The 22,249-nt window shown below is 33.0% G+C and overlaps 1 protein-coding gene across 1 annotated transcript in view; it reads left to right on the forward strand.

The window, feature by feature from the left end:
- The first annotated feature begins 987 nt into the window (after positions 1 to 987).
- The window catches only part of LOC145291527 (uncharacterized), a 1,250,821-nt gene continuing 1,229,559 nt past the window's right edge, over positions 988 to 22,249 (forward strand). Inside the window, exon 1 of the mRNA XM_080137518.1 lies at positions 988 to 1,581. Within this exon, the coding sequence (XP_079993644.1) occupies positions 1,496 to 1,581 (86 nt within the window). The 5' untranslated portion in view covers positions 988 to 1,495. The remainder of the gene's footprint in view (positions 1,582 to 22,249) is intronic.

Below are 22,249 nucleotides of genomic sequence, written 5' to 3' on the forward strand. Positions count from 1 at the left end.
TGAGACCATGCTAAACCGTGGATTAGATAAAGGGTTCTGTTCGAAATTCTGTACAGTTTGGCAGAAAGATTCCCAAGTTTGACAAGATACACCTGAAGAAGATTGGCTACATCGTCAGAAATGTGAGAACAACAGTTGAGATGAGAACGGTAGTCCAAATGATCCAAGTGTAGTATCTGTTCTGATGCTACACTTAAGCTAATTTAGTCAATGTGGGAGAAACCCTTCTAGACTAAGGCAATTGTTATTTTTGCCTACTTCGTGAGTGCTCCTTTTTAGGACAGCTGGTTTTCCTTCACATTAAAAATGACCTTGTGTCACATTTTGTGTTCGTGGGGAAGCAAATGAATACCAATGATCCAAGTAATACAAAATCTCTTCAGTGCAAAAGAAGCGATCATCTTCCACTAGATTGCGAAGTTGATTTTACACACTCTCAAGTCAAAAAAAGAGTTCTCTAAACAGCACCTCCCTAGATGTGACAGCAGTAATCCATCATAGGATTGTGTCAAGAGTTAGGTACTTTCAGGAACGTTAGGATGATCCAACCTTTTTTCAAGTGACTGCAAGGAAAAATGTTATTTTTGAACCAATAAGGCGGATCTTTACTTCCTTGTAAATCATTTTGAGCAAACTACAAATTATTATCGATGAGCAACAACACGCTGATACACAAAGAAAAACTTTCTATAAAGATACACCTAAATATTACTGACATGAAGAATTAAAAAAAAAACAAATTTAGTCGAAATAACATTCAAGTGATAAGAAAAAACTAACTTGAAAGCAATAAATTCTTCCCACTTTCACCTATAATTATATATTTAAAAAAAATACAAAAAACAAAATTAATAAAAAAAAAACGTTACGTAATTCAGTAGTGTTCAACAATTGCTATAAGATCTATGTTGATTGTCTGTAGCTGTGGGCAGACCATCCTCTCCCTGACTAAAGAAGAACAGGCTGGTGGCGGGGGGGGGGCATGTTAGTCTGAGAGAAGGAGAGGGAGGGAGGATGACAGGAGAAAATCAAATGGACATAGGGAGATTCTAGGAACAGGTGCTTTCAGTGATGATAGCAGATGTGACACACAGCGTCCTTGGTTATGAGAAAAGGGTGGAGGAGAGAGAGAGGGGGTAGGGTGGGGTGAGTCTGAGTAGATTGCACTGACCATTATGATTGGCTAACATCAACGTCTTGGTCAGTCAGCAGAAACTGGTTTGCAGAAAAGTCTATGATTACACAAATAATACCACCTGTCTCCGTAGCCAATCGAAGCATTTGCAGGTGCCTATGGCCACAGGTGACCTGTCGTACACTTGACTGGCGTGGATCCTATTTCAGCAAACAGCCTATATCATAAAAGACATTGGTGCTCTTTTGCGCTGTTTGCATTTATCAAGGGAAGCATTTAATCTCTAAGCACACACCTTTTATAAGTTTTAGCAGACTGGCCATTGAATTACTGACCAGTCGGACTTCTTTCACATCCACAATGGATAGGGCCAAGTTGCCCACTCTCTTATTTTCTTTTATTGTGTTTTTCTTTCTTTATTTCCCCAGTTCTGTGGCCCGTGAAAGGTAGGTGCTTTATTTTCTATAAGTGTTCTGAGATTTTTTGTACTTAATATTTTTAATTCGTTATCAAATTCCAATATCATTATTAATTATAGAGACACTGTCTGTGTGTTTATGTATGCGTCTGTGTGTGTATGTTTGTGTATGCTTGTGTGTGCGCGCGTGTGCGCATGCATGCGCATATTAAGGCATCAGTTTTCGGTGGTTGATCTCGCAAAACCAATTTGTAATAAGCACCTTATGGGGGGATGCTTGATAATATAGTATTGGTTTGCGTACAATTTGATTTTATTTATGATATTTTTTTGAGATGTTGATATACATAAAGATGATATACTCTCCTCCACTCAAGATCAAAATGTTCCCGATTTGAGCCATAGTTACTTGAAGCAAATTACGAGAAAAATCCCATATTTTTAAGACCATCTGAATGATGAGATATAATAAGCGAAGCATAAAAGAAAGAGACTTCTGTTATAGGTTACTTTGAAAGTCAATTTTTTAAAGCCAGCATTGAAAACGGACGTTAAAACCGATGATAATGATGATGATGATGATGATGATGATGATGATCATCATCATCATCATCATCATCATCATCATCATCAACAACAACAACAACAACAACATAAATATAAGATCAAAAATAGTCCGTGCTATTTCCATTCAACGCATGACAACATGTCAAACAAACAACGATCCGACGACGACGACGACGACGACGACGACGACGACGATGACGACGACGACGATGATGATGATCATGATGATGATCATCATGATGATGATGATCATCATGATTTTCATTTATTCTTTTCATTTATATTTTATTTTTAGTTTATATTTCACTTTGGTTTTAATTTTACTTTAGTAGATAAGTTCTCAGAAACCAAACGAAACTCTTACTGTGGCCAACACTTGATTTCTATATGAGATACATTAATAACAGTGTGTTTGTTCAAGAATCTCCACCTCTCAAACGTTGAGTTAATAAAGAAGTAAAGAACATTAATTGTCCTCACTTGATTTTACTGGATTCCAGGAGTATCCAGCTAAATAACGTTGCTATAAACAACTTCCATTGGAGGTATCATCACTAGGATAAAGTACACCAATCATTGTATGAACCAGAATATGTAAAGGGGATCTTATTTGGGTTTCAGATACAACGATTTATTGAATATTTAGTCAGAGTTTACTTGCATTGTGAAGTATGCTCATGTCAGGTTGACTTGATAAACTCTTGTATAGAGAGACAAAAGACACCCGAGAATACTGTCTAGTAGGTAATTAAAACACGTCAGCAGGTAATTTAAACACACCCAGACACATACATACACACACACACACACACACACATATATATATATATATATATATATATATATATATATATATATATATATATATATATATATATATATATATATATATACTAGCAGTACTATTGAGCCTAATATATAGTAGTGGGATCAAAACTAAATATATACATGACTTGGGTGCCATCAGCTAGATTCGAAATCAAAACATACAACTCTCCACTCTTATTCCTTAGCCTCTTAGCCGTGCATATATATATATATATATATATATATATATATATATATATATATATATATATATATACAATTTTAAATATTCGACAAGGAGTACAAATAAAACAAGAAAAATCTTTTTCCATTGGGTTTCGAAGAGAGAAAGTCTTCTCATCAGGGGGAAGAGGTATATATATATATATATATATATATTTATATGTGTGTGTGTGTCTTTATTGGAACAGTGTGCTTATTAAGTTATATTTCACCTTTTATTTATACCAATCCTTTAATTTATGAAGCTCGATATATCTATAGAGAATATACAAATAAAAACAAAAGTCTATATTCCAAAATTTGGAATGTAGGCATTTGTCATATATATATATATATATATATATATATATATATATATATATATATATATATATATATATATATATATGCATGCTTTTGTGGGCATAAACTCATAACTATTTTACTGAACATTATGAATTTCTGAAGATGTCTAGTAATAGGTGATCTATTTAGTTTAATTCATTATTTTATAATCATCTGATTATAAAATTGTCTCAATAGATTTATTTTTCTTTGAGCGAGACTTAAGAGTAAAAATGAAGCTCCGTATATTTTTCTAATACTGTGTCACGTTCAATTATAATTAAACAAAGAAAGATTAAGTGATCAATTTAATGTATTGCATAATTAGCTGAGAGAAAACGACATATTTTACCTTGTATACGTATTTTTATTCTTGATTATGAACAATAATGAAATAATTAGATCTGCAATGTGATAAATACTTAAGAATTGTCTTATTAGGGTTAAGTATTAGTTGATAAATTCTAAAAAAAAATTATCAATTCTGTGGAATACTGGCAGGCCGCGCAGCATTGTCCGGTCGTAAAATACGCATAAATATTATATTTTAATTAATGCAGATTTCTCACTTATTATAAACAGAAATATCGTAAGTATTAAACGTTACGTTAAATTCCTTAACAAAATGAAGTAAAAAAAAAAAAAACGGACGGAAACTGAGACATGTGCATGCGAGTATTATTTTTTTCGAAACAGTTCACTTCTTGTAAGTAAAAATGAATAAAATACTCGAGTTGAGGTCGAAATCAAGACCTAATGACAGTGAGTTAAGTACGATAACCATTATACCATCTTGCTACGTTCTTTAAAAGGTGTTTTCAAACCTACTTATTCTTAACGTAAAGAAGCTGTCATGTTTCACGACCGCGCATGTGCAGTCGCTCAACAGTTGATAAACAGATAAAACTCCGATCACCACCAGTACTAATTTTTCAGTTTCGACCTCTTAGCGACCCCTTTTCCTGATTAAAACCGATTATTCCGACACTTCAACTCCTTATTGAAAAGTCTTCCAAACTTCTGTTGATTCTTTAGATATTAAAAAGCCCAACTTTGACTTCGATTTCTTGTATTCTTACGATTCCGACCTCAACTTATTTTAAAGTCTCCCAATATTTAGACTCTTTGTTGATTCCTTAGCAATTAATGACTTCGTCTCCGATTCTTACGAGTCTGATTCCGACTCCAACTCATTCCCAAATCTTCTCAACCGAGTTCGTAACTCTGCTTAGAGAAAAACAGCAACCGTGAAATGAATTATGTAAGGTTGAATTAATGACCTTAAAAATGTTTGACAGCTTCCTCCAGAAAAATTTGTTAGTAATCAAAGAAGTTATTCCAATTCTTGCTAAATATGTACATCTTTATCAACGGAGAACTTTTCTCTTATTGTGTTTTTTTTTTTTTTTGTTTTTTTACAGGAATTAATTTTTTTGATGTCTTAAAAAGAATTTTGTGAATACCAGAATAATAGTTTCAGTATTTAGTAGTGATAGGACGATTCCAATATTTTCCCCGATTCCGATACAATTATAAATTCCGATACAATTAACAATTCCTTACTAGATTTTCGATTCTGAAACAATTAGCGATTCCGACTTTTTATAAATCTCTAAATATTTAACTATGAAGTAGTTTTTGTCCAATTATCGTAAACACACACGTTAAGTTTGCAGATATCCTCGTAAGAAGAGACGGCGACGTTAGGTTTTTGTAACTTTTGCAAGAACGTGTCTTCCTACATACAGCGCCTGGAATTTCGAAATTTCCAAGTTTTACTATTAGTTAAAAATCAATAAATATTTATTATTTTATCATTACTAACAGCAGTGGAAGATTTTGCTTTTAACGGAATTAAATAATAATAAAAAAAACAATTAAAAGAATCGTTTTTGGCATCGGAAATAGACACAAATTTTTCCGATTCCGATACTCCTAAAAGTTCTGATTGTTCCGATTCCCGATTCCAATTCCGATTAATCGTGCCAACGTTAGTATTAAGTAGACATATGTGAAACCATTATACGTTCGTTGCTACAAAACGTTATCACCTTTTAACATTAAGAAAAAAATTGTCTGATTGCCAAAGATGGACGTAATTGAGAGTTATTTGTTGTCGCTGTATGTAAAAAATCTCGACATTTTCAAATTAATCGTTTCAAACTGGAATAAGAATTTTGTTAAAAGTGACATTTTTTATTGAAAGTTATGTAGGGAATTGTAGCAGAAATCCAAAATTTAATAGACCCGTTGCTGTATATTTGCTTTTAAATCATTTGCGCTATTATTTTGAAAAGATCCATCCACCAGCGCGGTCGTAGCCGAGATTGAACTCACCATACGAGTTTGTAGTGTAATTCAAATCTTGTCAGTAACTGAATACTTGATGCTTCGCCAGGGCTATCAAGGGTATTTTTATTATGACGCCATCACTAGACAGGGGTGCCTACCACAGCTTTAGAGAGTACCATCTACCCTCGAAAGAAGGATAGGCTACGCCAGTTTCTCAACCTGGTATTTTACCTCGCGTTACATACAGCGCCTCGTCTTCCCAAATAGTCACCCAACTGGTACTGGCTAAACGTGATTGTGCCAAACGTGATTATGCCGTGTTATTATAAATTCCATCGCCAAACAACGAGCCATGACAGTCAACAGACTGGAAGTTCAAGACTCGAGTTTCGCCCTCATTTGGGCTCATCAGTTAGACACATCAGGATGTGTGTAACTGATGAGACACATCCTTATGTGTCTAACTGATGAGCCCAAATCAGGGTGAAACTCGAGTCTTGGAGTTCCGGTCTGTTGACTGGCATGGCTCTTGTGAGCTGCGACGTTGTTTGGCGGTGGAATTTATTATATAATCTCTCACATTCTGAAAATCACACACACACACACACACATACACACACACACACATATATATATATATATATATATATATATATATATATATACGGCACAATCACCGAAGATAAGCAACGTTGAGCCTGGCCAGTACCAGATGGGTGACCATTTTGGAAGGCGAGGTGCTGTATGTACAGCGAGGTAAAATACCATGTTGAGAAACTGGCGTGATCTATGTATCTATCTATCTATCTATCTATCTATCTCTTTCTATTTCTCTCTCTCTCTCTCTCTCTCTCTATATATATATATATATGTATGTATATATATATATATATGTATGTATGTATGTATGTATGTATGTATCTATGTATCTATGTATCTATGTATGTATTGAAAAGATAAGATTTATGAATCACGAGATTAAAAAATTTCCCCATCCTACATTTGCAACACATATCGTCTTTCTTAGTTTTGTTGAATCACTCCCAAAATTGAAAAATAAAACGAATCAATTTAAATATATTTACTGAAATGATGCCACTTAAACAATTGTACTCATAAATCCAGTGTCCTATGAAACCCTTTCCTCCAAAGTTATTTTATAAATATAATATTTCCTCCCGCTTCTCCTTATCCCATCATGGACAATCAAAACTACCTACCTTCTTAACGAAATGAAATGACCTTAAAATAAAAAAAAAATATTTAACAGATCAATTAATGTGGGTTTTAAGAATGCCTTAGATCTTAAATCAATATCAAATCTTGACAATATCCATCACAACTTGTCGATTTAATTGACCGCCAAATGAAAACGATTGGTGAATCAAAGTAGTGTCACCATTGTCAACCAAGGAAAAAGTTCATCATGCATGAAAAGAAAGAGATAATACGTTATATAGCGGAATGAGTGTATATAAACAGCATCTATTTAACGGGTGTCTCTTTAACATTGTTATATATACAGTGTGTGACGTCTAGTGGTTAAAATGTTCTTCTACTGTTGTATGTATGTGTTAGTGTTTCACATATAATAAAACAGTTCATTAACATTCAGTTTGTGTAGAGCACAAGCAAAGAACATACCTCTCCGTTGTGTCTTCGTCTCTTTTCATTATTTAAGTTCATCTCTGTCTGAAGAAAAACAAACAACAATATATTATATATTTAATATAACTTTATTTCCCATCGAAACTACAAGACGTTGTAATTTTCTACATTATTCTAAAGTCGCATTTCTCTCCGCTTCAAAAACGCGGAAACGATATCTTTCGTGTTAACTTGTCCGACATTTCCAGTCTGACTCTAAACTCTAAACTAAATGGATTTCATGCATTAACAAGTTATCTCATCTCGTCATTAACTTTGGGAACTATTTTAACAGAAATAATTTTATCTGTAAATATTTATTTCGCTTTCATAAGATTCTCTCTGGCGTTCTACTTTTACAAATATCAATAACGATCATCATAATAATCATCCAACTAACTTGGCGTTGCCCGGTCAATATCTAACAATACGGGAATAATATGATGGATGCATAAACGTGAATCTTAAAGTCTAGTGAAGTCAAAAGAAGATAAGAATAGGAGACTTCGTTAGTTGTGTCATATTGAAAGAATGATGACAGTTCTTGGGTTAGTAGATATAGTTGAGGTAGCAGATTAAGTTGACAGGGGAAGGCCAAGGAAACCTAACGATAAGATAAAGATAAGAGAAAGAAGGATAAATAAAACCTGGCCAGAGATTATGTTAGGTTATTTTGATAGTCAATTTCTAAAAGTCGTCCAACACACACCAAAATGTAAAACATTCGACCGGCGATGATGATGATAACGATTACAATGGTGATGATGATAATGACGATGATTATGACGATAATGATGATGGTGATGATAATGATGATGATGACGATGATGATGTTGATGAATGAATTACAATAAGAAATCAAACGTATAGCGGATCAATTGAAATATATTTATCTAAAATAATTGTGCTTATAAACCTATACCCCACATCTCCACAATTATTTTCAACATATGACCCAACCCATAGTACTTACACTATTTACAAAACATATTTCCTACCTTTTCGCTTTTATGGAATCTCGTAAAAAAAACAATCTCACGGATCAGTGGAAATATGTTTCAAAAAGAGATGATATCGAAAAAAGTTTTACTTCCAAATCTCTTGTCAACATCCTAGTCATATTTGGTTTAACCTCTGTTTTACGTGTTGGTGTGCGTTGAACAGCATTTAGAAATTGACTTTCAAACTAACCTATCTTTGATCAGGTCTTTATTAATCCCTTTTTCATTCTTTCCTTGGCATCCCACGCCCACTGGCCTTGCTACCGCAACTGTTCTACATCTATTACCCAAAGCACTCATCCATTCCTTAAATGTGACCAAACCGGGACACACCTTTTTATACTGTCCAGATTTAATTTTCATTTGAGGACCTCAAATCTAAACCTTTATTTATTTATTTACAAACTGTTATTATCATCTTCATGGCTATTGTTGTTTCATCACATTTTCGCCAACTAATCCTCTGACCTTCTTCAGGTGATTAATCGCGACAGGATAGGAATGCTGAGTCTCTTAACTGTATCTTCAGCAATTACTGCCTTCCATAGTTGTTGTTGTCTCACCATGTTTTGGCCAACTAATCCCCTGGACGGCTTTAAGTAGGATTGAAACCGCTATCTTCAGACAATGCTCACCTGGAAGCGTAGAGATTCAATGTATCTATCCACTGCGGCACGGGTCCTGAAAAAATAGTTGGCCAAAACGAGGTGAAACAACAGCAACAACTATAAAGATGAGGACAACAGTCCGCAAAAAAATACAAATTACTCATCTGAAAGGATTCCAATAAAAAGCAATAATATATAAGATCTAAACCAATCATTACGCACTCATTCTATTATTGTCGTATCACTTCTATTTTTACAACACATATCCTTGATATTGGGTGTCTAAATTTCATCTCCATACAGAATCACACTGCGCACACTAGCCTGATAAACTCTTCTCTGGGTCTATAGTGGTAACGCTCTGCTAGTTTGTTATGACATAAGTTCCTTGAACTTACTCCATCCATGCATTACTTTTACTATTATACTAGCACTAGTGTTATGTTGTTAGTCTACCGGAAAACACCGGAAACTATTAAAACTGTTAGTCTACCGGAAAACACCGGAAACTATATATATATATATATATATATATATATATATATATATATATATATAATATAGAAATATTTAAAAGTTATGTTAAGTTGAAGTATTTACATTAAATGATTGTCTGGAATGTTAATTTGATGTTAATTTGACAGGTGGAATTGAAGCTAACCGTAATATAAGCAAATATACGTGACAAAATACCCAGCAAGGATCTTTAGGATACGTGTAGTGATGACGTAATAAAAATATAGATTTTGAGATGTAGACTTGTAGTTACATGGGAATTCAGTTTCGATACGCAACACGTTAGAGACAGGTGGGGTTTTTATGACGGGATGCCCACGGAAGTCAGAAGGGGGCGACTTAAAAAAAAATTTTATACAACGCATGGAAGGAAGATTTGAGGTATGTTTTTGCTGCTGTTCCAACCGACAATAATATCCATAAACTGTTAATTTATGTATCAAAACACATCAACAATCAAATAGAGAATACACTAGACGAATCACACATGAGAACGTTAACACTCATGAGTTAAAAGACTGTCAATTTATAATTTGACAAACAAGCTTCTGGAGATAGATTATGTGTATTATTGGATCAAATTATTGTTTATTTGCAGGAAGCATTTAAAGAATGGATATAAGAACACTTAAACTTTTGATGTCTAGAAGATCATATTTTGAAATGCGTTATTATTTATTAATGCACGTAAAATTGTTCATCTGACGATGTATTTAAAAAAAAAAAACATGTACGTAAATGTATTTGTCTTCCGGAAACTACAAATGTTATATAGATAGAAAGAAAATTTAAAAGAAAAGAAAGAAAAAATACATTATAAAGTTAAAATCGAGTTTTTTAGACGCATGGTTGGCCTAGTTATTAGAATTTTAAAGAGGGGGCAAGATTAAATTTACGTATGCAGTTATTTATTTTGTTGTTTTCGGGAGTGGTTCGCCAAAATATGTTTTCTCATCACGATTCATGAGTAATTAAGCAGAAACGCACAATGGAAGTACTCCTGTAGAAAAAAAGGTTTCTGCAATGTTGTGTGCCTAGATAGAGGCAGTGTTACGTATACCGGCTTCGAGTCGATTTGGTAATTCTCGACATAATAAATTAAAAATGCGGACGGGGTTCTGTGAAGCATGACTGGCTCAGTATCAGCTTTAGGGAATGAATTTCTCCGACACAAACATATAGGAATAATGGCAGTGAAGTCATTGGTTGGCAAATAATTCAGATTAAGTAGTAAGGGGAAAGGAAAGTATATGCAGCAAATGTATAACAGGATAATGATGTAACAGGATATTTTATAATATTTTTTAGAGATGTATGTATGTGGGATAATCCTGTTTTAAGTCTTCGGCACTCTGGTGGAGAGGAAGGAAAAATCACACAAGTGATCGTCATAATTAGGGATTCAAATGCGAAGTAGGATTTGGTGCAAGGAGGTGAATTTAATAAGTTATGGGTGATGTTTTCGGTGTCTCTGATGAGTTCTAAAAATCAAGGCTAGGAAACCTGAGTGCATCGGTATGATAGAAAGTATCTTGTATAATTAGAAGCTGACCACTAAAAATTTTAAATGTGTTTTGCTATTGGTCCCCAAAAGTAGTTTTAAAAATTTAAAGAAATAAAATAATGTGAAAATTAGACAAAGTTCTAATTAGTATAAACACCCACGGGAGGGAAAGATTCTGAAAACCAAAGGACGTAAAGTCGTCGAGTTTTGGTGAGAGGCAAAAGGGGCCTCTGTTTGACTATAGCAGAAGGGTGGCTAGAAAAGGACAGCCGACGTCGGTCGTAGAAAAAGTAATCTACACCCAAAATGAAAATGCTATTGGACTAAATGAAATAAGGCAGCAGGTAAAAACTAACCATAGAAGAATTAATAAGGAGAAGTCTGACTTTTTTCTTATCGTAGGATGTGGAAAATCTAAGAAGAATCGTGCTAACAGGAAATAAGATGGGTGTGTAGTAAAATGTATGTTATAGATTTTTGATGAAATAAACTGGAAGGAGTGTAATGTTGTTAATTTACCGGAAAACTCCGGAAACTATTAAAATGGTCGATTATTGTGATTGGTAAAAGTATATTGTTAGATAAAAATATTTAAAAGCTGTGAAAAATTATAAGTTGAAATATTTATATTTAATAGTTGTTATGAAAGTTAATTTGATGTTAATTTGACAAATAGAATTTAAGCTACCCGTAATATAAGCAAATATATCGCATGTTATTATTGTCTGTAGTAAAAAGTGACCACTCCACCTGTTGAAGACTGTTATCTAAAACTAATTGTTAAGCAACACATTAACCCATTTTTCATAGTAGGAACTTTGGGATCTTTAAACCATACCTGCTTTATATATATATATATATATATATATATATATATATATATATATATATATATATATATATATATATGTATATATATGTATATATATATATATATATATATATATATATATATATATATATATATATATATATATATACTAGCAGGCGCCCAGCATTGTCCAGCATTGTCAGGTTGTAAAATACGCTTAAATGTAATATTTTGATTAATGTAGATTTTGTATTTATTATTATATTATATTGGACCCAATATATAGTAATGACTTAAAAAGTAAAAAAAAAGAAAATAAATAAATAAATGCATAACTCATGTGCCACCACCGAGAATCGAAACCAAAACGTTTAGCTCATGATTTACTTTTTCCTTTGACGTTATTGACTGAGCTATGTTTGTTTCAAGGCTAAAATTAAAACATGAACTAATAGCTATTACATTACGTGTGCATATTCATAATATCGTCGTCCAACCTTCACCTGGCAAATTCCATTTTTTAATTTTCACACTTTTGCCTCGATTTTCCCGATTAAACTCCAAATATAAAGTTTCGTATTATATATTAAGTTTCATGTCTGTAGACTAAAGACTGACAGGGAAGTTTAGTAGAATGTTTTTTAAAACAAATATATATATACGCATATATGAACAAATGATTAATAAAATATGTTAAAAGACATCTTGAAAAAGAGTTAAAAACATATTTAATTTTAAAAAAAGGAAGCACAAGATAAGTGGATAGTCCTTATTCCGCGGAGTTTCGAAGAAATACTCTCGTTCTCATCAGAGGGCAGGAATTAGCAAAATGCAGGATCGGTTTTGCATATAAAAGTATTTAATGAAACTACAAGTAAGTCAAAGATCTTACTTGGTTAAAAAAAAAAGGGTGAGGTAAGGGGAACAGTAGGCAAAAGAAAAATAATAAAAAGATTTCACATGAATGGATAGTCCGGTGAAGGGTAAAAATCCAAAAATGGTAAAATCCAAAACGGTCGAATTTAAAATTTCAATCCACTGGGTAAATTTCAAATGGTCCAAAATCATCCAAAAGGCAGAGTTCCTTGGAAAAAAGTGCAAATGGAATGAATTCCAAATCATTAAAAGAAAAGTACTAGAGATAATATTTGAAACACGTCTGTCAAGGCTGGATGAATCAAAAAATTACGCATATATATATATATATATATATATATATATATATATATATATATATATATATAGAAAGAGGTTTATGTTTAACTAGACTACCCGTGACCCGTTTGGTCAGTATGTTATATTAGCTATGGAATTCATGTACGAGCGTGACACTTGTGACGTAAAGAAAATAGTTTTTTTTGGGGGGAGGGGGGTTGACATAACAGAAACATTTCTATGAAAGTATATTAAAATGAAAAAGGAATATAGATAGATTTCTATGAGTCGTTCTGTTTATTATAATTGATTATTTTGGAAAAAAAATACTGTTACTGAATTATAAGTGGTTGGCCATACTTATAGGTAAATGTGCACTGAACAGATACCATAATACTTATAGTTAAATTCAAATTTTGATATATCTTCTTCTTTTTTTTACATCATTCATTCCTGTATTACCTTTAAGTTATTTTAAGCCCCACTCTTTCCATGTTAAATAATAATTTCGAAATAATAACGTTAATATTTCAGCGTCCCAATTGTTCTTTTGTTTGTTGTTTATTTTAAACCCCACTCTTCCCATGTTAAATAATAATTTCGAAATAATAACGTTAATATTTCAGCGTCCCAATTGTTCTTTTGTTTTACTTTCGCGTTTAAATTATCCAAATAAACAATTGTTAATACTGTCAGCTTTTTCTTTTTACATCATTCATTTCTGTATTACGTCTAAGTTATTTTAAACCCCACTCTTCCCATGTTAAATAATAATTTCGAAATAATAACGTTAATAGTACAGTGCGCAGGTTATGAGCGCTTGCGCAACCGGATGTCGTAAACCGGAAAGTGGGTTACATACATCGTTATAAGGTCATTTGAGTTTTATAATTATATAGATATAAACTTTTTACGCAAATATTACGCAAGTATAAACCATGTAGAATATCTAAATGAATATAATTACACGTAAAAATGCTCATTAATTAAGGAAATCGAAAAACTAATAGGGAATTAATTAAAATAAATGTTTAAAAGAATATGCAAATTAGTTAGATCTTTTGCAGGTAAATGCAATTTCCTGACCCATGTATAACAAAGTTGTATTTTATTTTTAAATAAAAAAAGTTTTTAATATGAATATCAATACACACAAAAGAATTCATAGAAATATATATATATATATATATATATATATATATATATATATATATATATATATAAATATATATGCAGGGTGCATAAGGTATCTGAGAGCACCTTAAACACTTTTACAAAAACAGAAAGCAAGATAATTAAATCGGTGAAAAATTTATAATTTCTTGTAACAAAACAAATAGATATATTTACGTTTTATTCTGTACTAGCAGTTCAGCCCGACTTTGCTCGGGCCTTATGTACTGTTCATAAGTTGATGCATATATATATATATATATATATATATATATATATATATATATATATATATATATATATATATATATATATTAAAAAGTTTGACTCATGTCCAAATAACCTACATCTAAAAGTTCAAGTGTTTGGACCAAAAATTGGCGCAGGAGTTTGGTAGAGTCTGCAAAGGGCAACTCTTTCAAATTTTCGCCCCAAAACTGATTAAAATGCTTGCTGCATGTCTGAATACCATTTATGTAAAATTTCAAATATTTAGACCCAAAATTGACTGAATAGTTTGCTGGAGATCGCAAAGTTAAAATCTTTTCAACTTTGACCCCTTCGCAGCCAAGTTTTCGGCCAAAGACCGATTAAAAAGCTTGCTGTATTTCTGAATATACTTTATGTAAAATTTCAAATGTTTACACCAAAAATTAGCTTGACGTCAAATTTATTAAAACTTTGACTCCAATTTTGACCCCCCCCCTTAACAATTATTGGGGGGGGCTCAAATTAAGTTAAAAAGTTTGATCCATGTCTAAGGAACCTACATCTAAAATTTCAATCGTTTAGACCCAAAATTGGCGGAGGCGTTTGGTAGAGTTTTCAAAGGTCAAATCGCTGAACTTTTACCCCTTGACAGCCAAATTTCTGGCCGTAAATCGAGTAAAAAGATTTTACCAAATATCAATACTCCTTATGTCAAATCTCGAGTCTGTAGACTTAAAATTGGCAGGGAAATGTACACACACACACAATTTCACTTTTATAGATATATGGATATATCCTCTTTTGACTTCTATCACCGACTCAATTCGAGTTCGAAAACGACTGCAAGCTTTGATCAGGTGGTCTTTGTTCATGCTCTCAATTGCTCGAGCTATTGCTTCCGTCAGAGAGGATTTAGTGTTATGAGGATGCTTATTCCTTTCCATCCACGCCCTACACGTAATAATCTAAAAGATTAAGGTCTGGTGAGAAGCCATAAGTTTGATGTGACATGATCATGGAAATTCTCGGTCATCCAATCCTGGCTTTTGATAGCTTTATGGCATGGTGCCGAATCTTGTTGGAAGACATAGTGCCTTCCATTAGCTACGTTGTCTATCCAAAGTTTGAAGAGTCTCGGCATATAGGCGTCTGCATTGACTTTATATAACAATATTTTTCCATAAATATTTATTCTCATTGCCTACAGGCACTAGTGTTGCATGTTTATTCAATCTTCAGCGCAGGAAATGATAATTATATATATATATATATAATCAATATTTTATTCTGAATAACCAGTCAATTACAGCAATTATCATCCTGTGTTCTTTACAAAAACAAAAATTATTTTCCGATCGAATTCATTTTACATTACTGTATGAGAATAAATTAGTGAACTGCCTGACGGTTAATTTATGTTTAAATGCAGAAGTGTTCATCTATTTAATATTAACCTACCTCTAATATTCTAGAAGATTACCATATCGGAGGTAGATCGAGTTTCTCAGCCGTAATGAAAGCAATACATTTAGAAAAGAGATGCTCTATTGAAATAACAAACCGGATGGAGGGAGCCCATGAACCCTGTACGACAACTTTAAATGATGGTGTCGCAAACAAAACGCCTGCTTCAGATTTGTCATGAGCCAGCACAGAAATAGTAAGTCTCAGAAAACTGTCATGTGTGGGGATCATGAATAACAGTGATAAAACTCCCAACCGGATATCGACTCGTCGGCTATTATATACGAAGTGTACAAAAGCGTCTCTGCGCATCGGCTCCATGCATCCTTTCCGTCAAAAAAAAAAATGTAGAAATAAATCTGGCCAATGGGAAGTGTGCGCGTCTAAAATAAGGTATGGACAGTCGAAATGTTGTGAGAACCGGTTGGGAGAGATAAACAGCCGAGGTTTTGTGAATCGAGGGAGAGAAGACAGAAAAGGGACCAAGAGAAAAGAAGTGACAGACACAATGTCAGGCGAGAAAAAGATCCGCTTTAAAGTTAAAGCTGACAACACGTCTCTGCTAAGGATTTCTACAAAACTACCAAAATCTGGAAAGAAGATATTCCCCCAGCGAAAGAAATAAGTTCCATTAAAAATATTCGTCTTTCAATTTCTTCCTTTCTCTTTCCTTCCAAGCATAAAACTGAACTTTTTAACACTCACATTTTATTGTGCATAAAAGCTATCCAAAATGTTGAATGTTCCTTATCGGTCTTGTTTTTTTTTTTTTTTTTTTTTTTTTTTGCTTGGTGTTGTTATTGCATGTTTTAATGCATAACAAAACCTCATACATAATGGAACATAATGAATCGTGTAAATCTCTCAATTTGACGATCTGTAAAAGTCGAATATCGAATGCAGCAGAAAAAGTCATGCACCATCCATAATGACTATTCAATTCCTACAGCTATATACCTGGAAAACGGAGCCATAAAACCTAACATTGTGATATGAGACAAGAACAAGAAAGAAGCAACCTTAGTAGAAGTTAGTGTTCCCAATGATGACGGGTTAAACAGAGCTAAAAGTGAAAAGATAACGAAATACCAATGATGACGGGTTAAACAGAGCTAAAAGTGAAAAGATAACGAAATACCAATGATGACGGGTTAAACAGAGCTAAAAGTGAAAAGATAACGAAATACCAAGGTTTTATGTACAACATGAAAAGAAATTGGAATATAAGGAAGATCTTCATCATTCCAGGAGCAAATGGACTCACAAAAAAGAATTTTAAAAACTACCTGGTAAATATACCCAGGAAACCAAGTGCAAGAGAGAGTCAAACAATTGCACTTAAATGGGGCGGTCAAAATCTTAAAAAGATCTCTCTGTTGGAATATCTAAGTTAGTGAGTAACCTTTGGCATCCGGTAAGATGCTCAATCCCTAACTTGAACAAACTGATAAGAATTTTTTTTTTAATTCTCATATTAATGCGCAACCTTGTCTAATTGAAGATAGCGAGGCATAAGTTTTGTTACATTCGCCTTTTCTCTTTCTTCTCTTATGATGCAATATTTAAAAATGTCGGTTTTTCTTTTATGTTTCCTTGGGTTTATTTTGTTAAATGAAATATCTATATTAATTTTCTTATTAATAAAGTTATACTTTTATAACACACAGCACTGGATAGGGACTGCTAGCATATTTTAAATAATAAAATATTATTTATTTATAGACAAACACGTATTCTCTTTTCAAATACTTGGTCTACCTACCAACGGGTTTGAACTTGCAACTCTTGGTTTTGTAAACTAACGTCGTTAACCCCATACCCGATGAATCAGCTGCACAATTGAGACGTATAAATACGTTTTTTATACAACATCGTACCAGCAATTATATAATATATATAAAGTATTCGATCAATGGGAAAGAACAATAACGTTACTTCCACATGTTGCCTTAATTAAAGTTTTCTCTCTTTATTAAAGGGGATTACCATAATTATTAACTAATTAAATATTTACAAGCAGGCTTATTTCGTGTTTTCATCGTCATCATTATCATCATCATCTGAATACGAAGATTCTATTATTGGCATTGGTTTCCCCGATATTTTCTAGACATTGGGAGGGACCACTTGAATGTTGCCAATATCCTAAGTGAACGTGATTTTTGTGGAACGAACTGGATTCGAACTTGGAATACCTAGGTCGTCAGTCCGTGTCGTTTACCGTTAGGCCACTGTCGCCTTCCGTTTCGTCTTTTCAAGACTCATCAGTATAAATGAAATCTATTATCTAATTCAATCTAATTCTTGGTTTCCAGATTGGATTTAATTATATAATTGGTCTACATGAAAGACTATTGTCGCCAAATATATGTGTTGGTTTGTTGAAATGTCTTACACTCCACCATTCTTCTCTGCTTATAATTTTTACTTCGTCCATGTTATGGCCTTGGTAGGGACCAGAAATAATAAGACAAGAGAGGAATTAAGTAAATCAATATCTTACCAAATAACATCAGTATAAAATATATGAAAATGAAAGGGCTACCAACAAAACTGCCAGGGCTGACTGCTGGAATATTGACATTTCCTTAAAACAATACTTGCTGCTTTTTTTTTTATAGCTGTGGCAGTCCACGCATGCGTGGTTGAATAAGCATAACACCCACTCATAAGTATTAACGCCACAGTAGCCTGAACATCTTTTGATTCCTTGGTGTTAATGATGGTAAAATCCAATGGTTTATTTTTCCGCTTTAAAAGACCTTATAGTGCCGCTTGTAGTTTTAGCATGTCAAAATTATTGTAAATGAATTCCTTCCCAGGAGGACCGCTGTTAGCATCGTGCAACAGGTGTTTCTGGTCTGGTTCAAATGTCTCTTGTGAGTAAAGTGTGAACCATTTAATTAGGTAGTTCATATTTCTGACTCTTTTCTCAATTGCAACCACTTAACTTAAATCAAGAAACATTCAGAAAAACTGTTTGTTTCGGGTTGGTAGTTTTTTTTAGTACAGTATTTGTTCGTCCAGTTTCTGTTTGTTTGGAGGTAGCTTATTAAAGACAGACCAGATTGTATGTGCAAACATTATCTGGACTTAGGGTAATGATTATTAGGTAGCGTCCTTGAAGGAATTATAGTAGGTTTCTTATAGTAAGTATTACGCTAGTTTTCTTCAGCGCTCTTTTCAATGAAGCGCTCATCCTGTGTGTCATACATCGGTTGGTATGGAGCAATCGTAATATAATTGTTGTAGAACATCTCTAAAAAATCGTCAATTGTCTCTCACTGTCGGATGCCAAACAATCCAGTAACCCAAATCTGGCGAGGAATTTGTAAAGAAAATTGGTTATATTTTCTGTAGTGTTATTTCTACATCTAAGGAGTTATTATTAAGGGTTATTTCAACACACAATTTACCAGTATAAGATAATAGAATCTGTCCATCGAGCCTGCAAAGTTTAAATATGCACCCGGGACCATGATCGGTCCGTTTTAGTCAAAAACTTATTCTTGATTGAAAGTGATTTAGCTGGCAAAGCACAGCCTGTAATGTAAGATTTTATTATGTTTTCGATATCCTTATTATTATTCACCCAAAACACATAACTGCACAGAAGGTTTTTTATCCTTTCAATCCCTGGGTGACTAGCATAGAAATATCAGAATTCTCGTTTGTAGTGTTGCCAGAATAATTACTCGCTCATAGCAGTATTTCGTCGCATAGGGAAAAAAATCCGGTCCTTTGGTCCTTTGCACAAATCTGGGTTTTTGTTTGTCTCTTAAACTCATCGTTTGGAGCTTCTCGTTTGATACAATCATGAATTATAGGGCGTTCCCTTACTATGTTGCATAAAGTGGTTTTAAATGTACACTATAAGCCCTTGTCTTTGTTTCAGACCTTCGTTTAAAAGAGCAGTAAATCGTGCATATAAGATGTGAACACTTGTTTGCCTGTCCTGAAAAACACTTTTCAGTACTTTATTCTGACTTTGTCGCATTTGAATTCTTTCATTTTGGAGCTGTACTTCTGAATTTTTTAGAATACTTTATGAACATGTTCCTTGTGTTATTCTACATTAAAATATCACACTAGTATACAATTGCTAAGTAAAGGTCGCTCAATATAATGTCCATTATATGTTGGAAGATTGCCGGCACAATCATGACTCTGAAGAGTACACGTTCGAACTCATAATGAATGTTGATATGGAGCAGTGTGAACATTTTCCCATGCCGGTATCCGAAGATGTGCGTCAACGAAGTAAATTTTTTAAAAATCTTCCATTAAGTTTCGTGAAAATTTCTTCCGTGCTTGGTAAGGGATAGTGACAGTCTCTGAAGGTACCATTAAGTCCTGTCAAAACGTCGGCGAAGACTTGGATCTCTTTCGACTTCTTTTTCATACAGACGGTCGATGAAGTTTATTGCCTATACTCAATTTTCGTCAAGACCCCGGTTATTTCTAGTCTGCGAACCTTTTGTCACTCGAATTTTGTCTCATGTTATAGGCCCCTAGAAAAAAATTCACCAAAAGTTTATTTTAAACTTATATTAATTTTTTGCATTGCTGGCGAGGTTCCGGAGTTTTCAGCATGTGAAACACTTTCAATTTCCGCAACCAATTTGTGCCGAATAAATTTGTTGCATCCTTTAATACGAAAGTTTTTACTCGGCGTTTTTCCTTGGATAGTTTATATTTATGATGTTTTTCCTTGGATAGTTTATATTTATGATGTTCTTCCTAAAACATGATTTCCTCTTCTGTTATAGTCCTGGTTATTTTATCAGATCATAACTTTTTCCAAGTGTGTGGATTTATAATTGTCAAATCTGACTTTAATTTAATTGACTGTAACATAATTAACTTTAATTTAATTGTATTTAATTTAATTGACTTTAATTTAATTAATTGTGATTTAATTGACTGTAATTTAATTGACTTTAATTTAGTTGTATTTCATTGTCTTTAATTTAATTGTCTTTAATTTAATTGTCTTTAATTGTCTTTAATTTAATTGTCTTTAATTTAATTGTCTTTAATTTAATTGTCTTTAATTTAATTGTCTTTAAGTTAATTGTCTTTAACTGACTTTAATTTAATTGACTTTAATTTTATTGACTTTAATTTAATAGTACAATTTATGATTTGTACTTGTATGTATTTTCTAATGTTTAACCCGTTTTGTTAATCTGCTTTTGTTCTTTTTACCCAGCTACTAACCCTTTTTATTTCTCGGCCGTTTGAACTCTTGTACTCGATACGGTTACAAGTTAGGAGGTTCTTATTTCTGTAAGTGCTATCTTTATATCGATATAGTGACACACAAGAGGAAACTGTATTGTTCCTTTTTGAATTGGTTTGATTTAGAAAGATAATTAGATGTTTTTTTTCTTCTGGCGTACCTTTCTTATGCGTGTTTCGGTAGATTCCTCGATGTTTTTTCGAATCTTAGTATATGCTTAGAAATTTCTAACAATCTTATATTATTTGTAGGATGGTAAGGTTTACTTATTTCTATTTCTGAACCCCACGTCTAGGTTCAGTATATTTGACTGACACGAACCCCTACTTACACACAATTTTGACGGTTTGAAATGGTCGTAATGACTTTTACGATTGACACTGATGTAGTGTAATCTTCTAGTTTAATTTATCCATTTTAATCTCTTATGAAAGATTGGAGTTTTAGGACTAAAACGTTCTGTAAGAAGTTTAACAACTTTCATGGCCTATATTACAGTGTAAGATATAGTGCATAACTTTGGTGTGTTACACATTGCCTAGTTTTCCAAGTAGTAAATGAACCTTCGTACTTAATTCACGCACTGTAGCGTATATAAATCTTCGTAACTTCTAAAATAGGAGTAAAATGTTATATCCTCGTCCGAAGAATATGTAAAATTGCACCCAGATCGTGTTTTATTAGAAAACATTTTTAATTTTCACTAATTTTACTCTTGTTTGTCAGTTAAAGCAAATTTCTTTACTCTTGTTGAATTTAGAAAGAGAATTTATTCGAGTTTTTCTGTCTGATTTCCGTTTCTTTTTCTAATGCGAGTTTTTCTCCTTAAACTTTTGAAGTGCCAACCTGTAAATAAAGCTGAAGTTATTTCATTCTTTATTTTTGCTGTTCCGTTTTTAAAGGCAATGTGTCATTTTTCTTGTTCCGTTTTTAAAGGCAATGTGTCATTTTTGATGTTCCGTTTTTAAAGGCAATGTGTCATTTTTGCTATTCCGTTTTTAAAGGCAATGTGTCATTTTTGCTATTCCATTTTTAAAGGCAATGTGTCATTTTTGCTGTTCTGTTTTTAAAGGCAATGTGTCATTTTTGCTGTTCCGTTTTTAAAGGCAATGTGTCATTTTTGCTGTTCCGT

The sequence above is a fragment of the Euprymna scolopes genome, chromosome 12, assembly GCF_053919585.1.
Source record: "Euprymna scolopes isolate OS-2025 chromosome 12, ASM5391958v1, whole genome shotgun sequence".
NCBI classification, from domain to species: Eukaryota; Metazoa; Mollusca; class Cephalopoda; order Sepiida; family Sepiolidae; genus Euprymna; species Euprymna scolopes.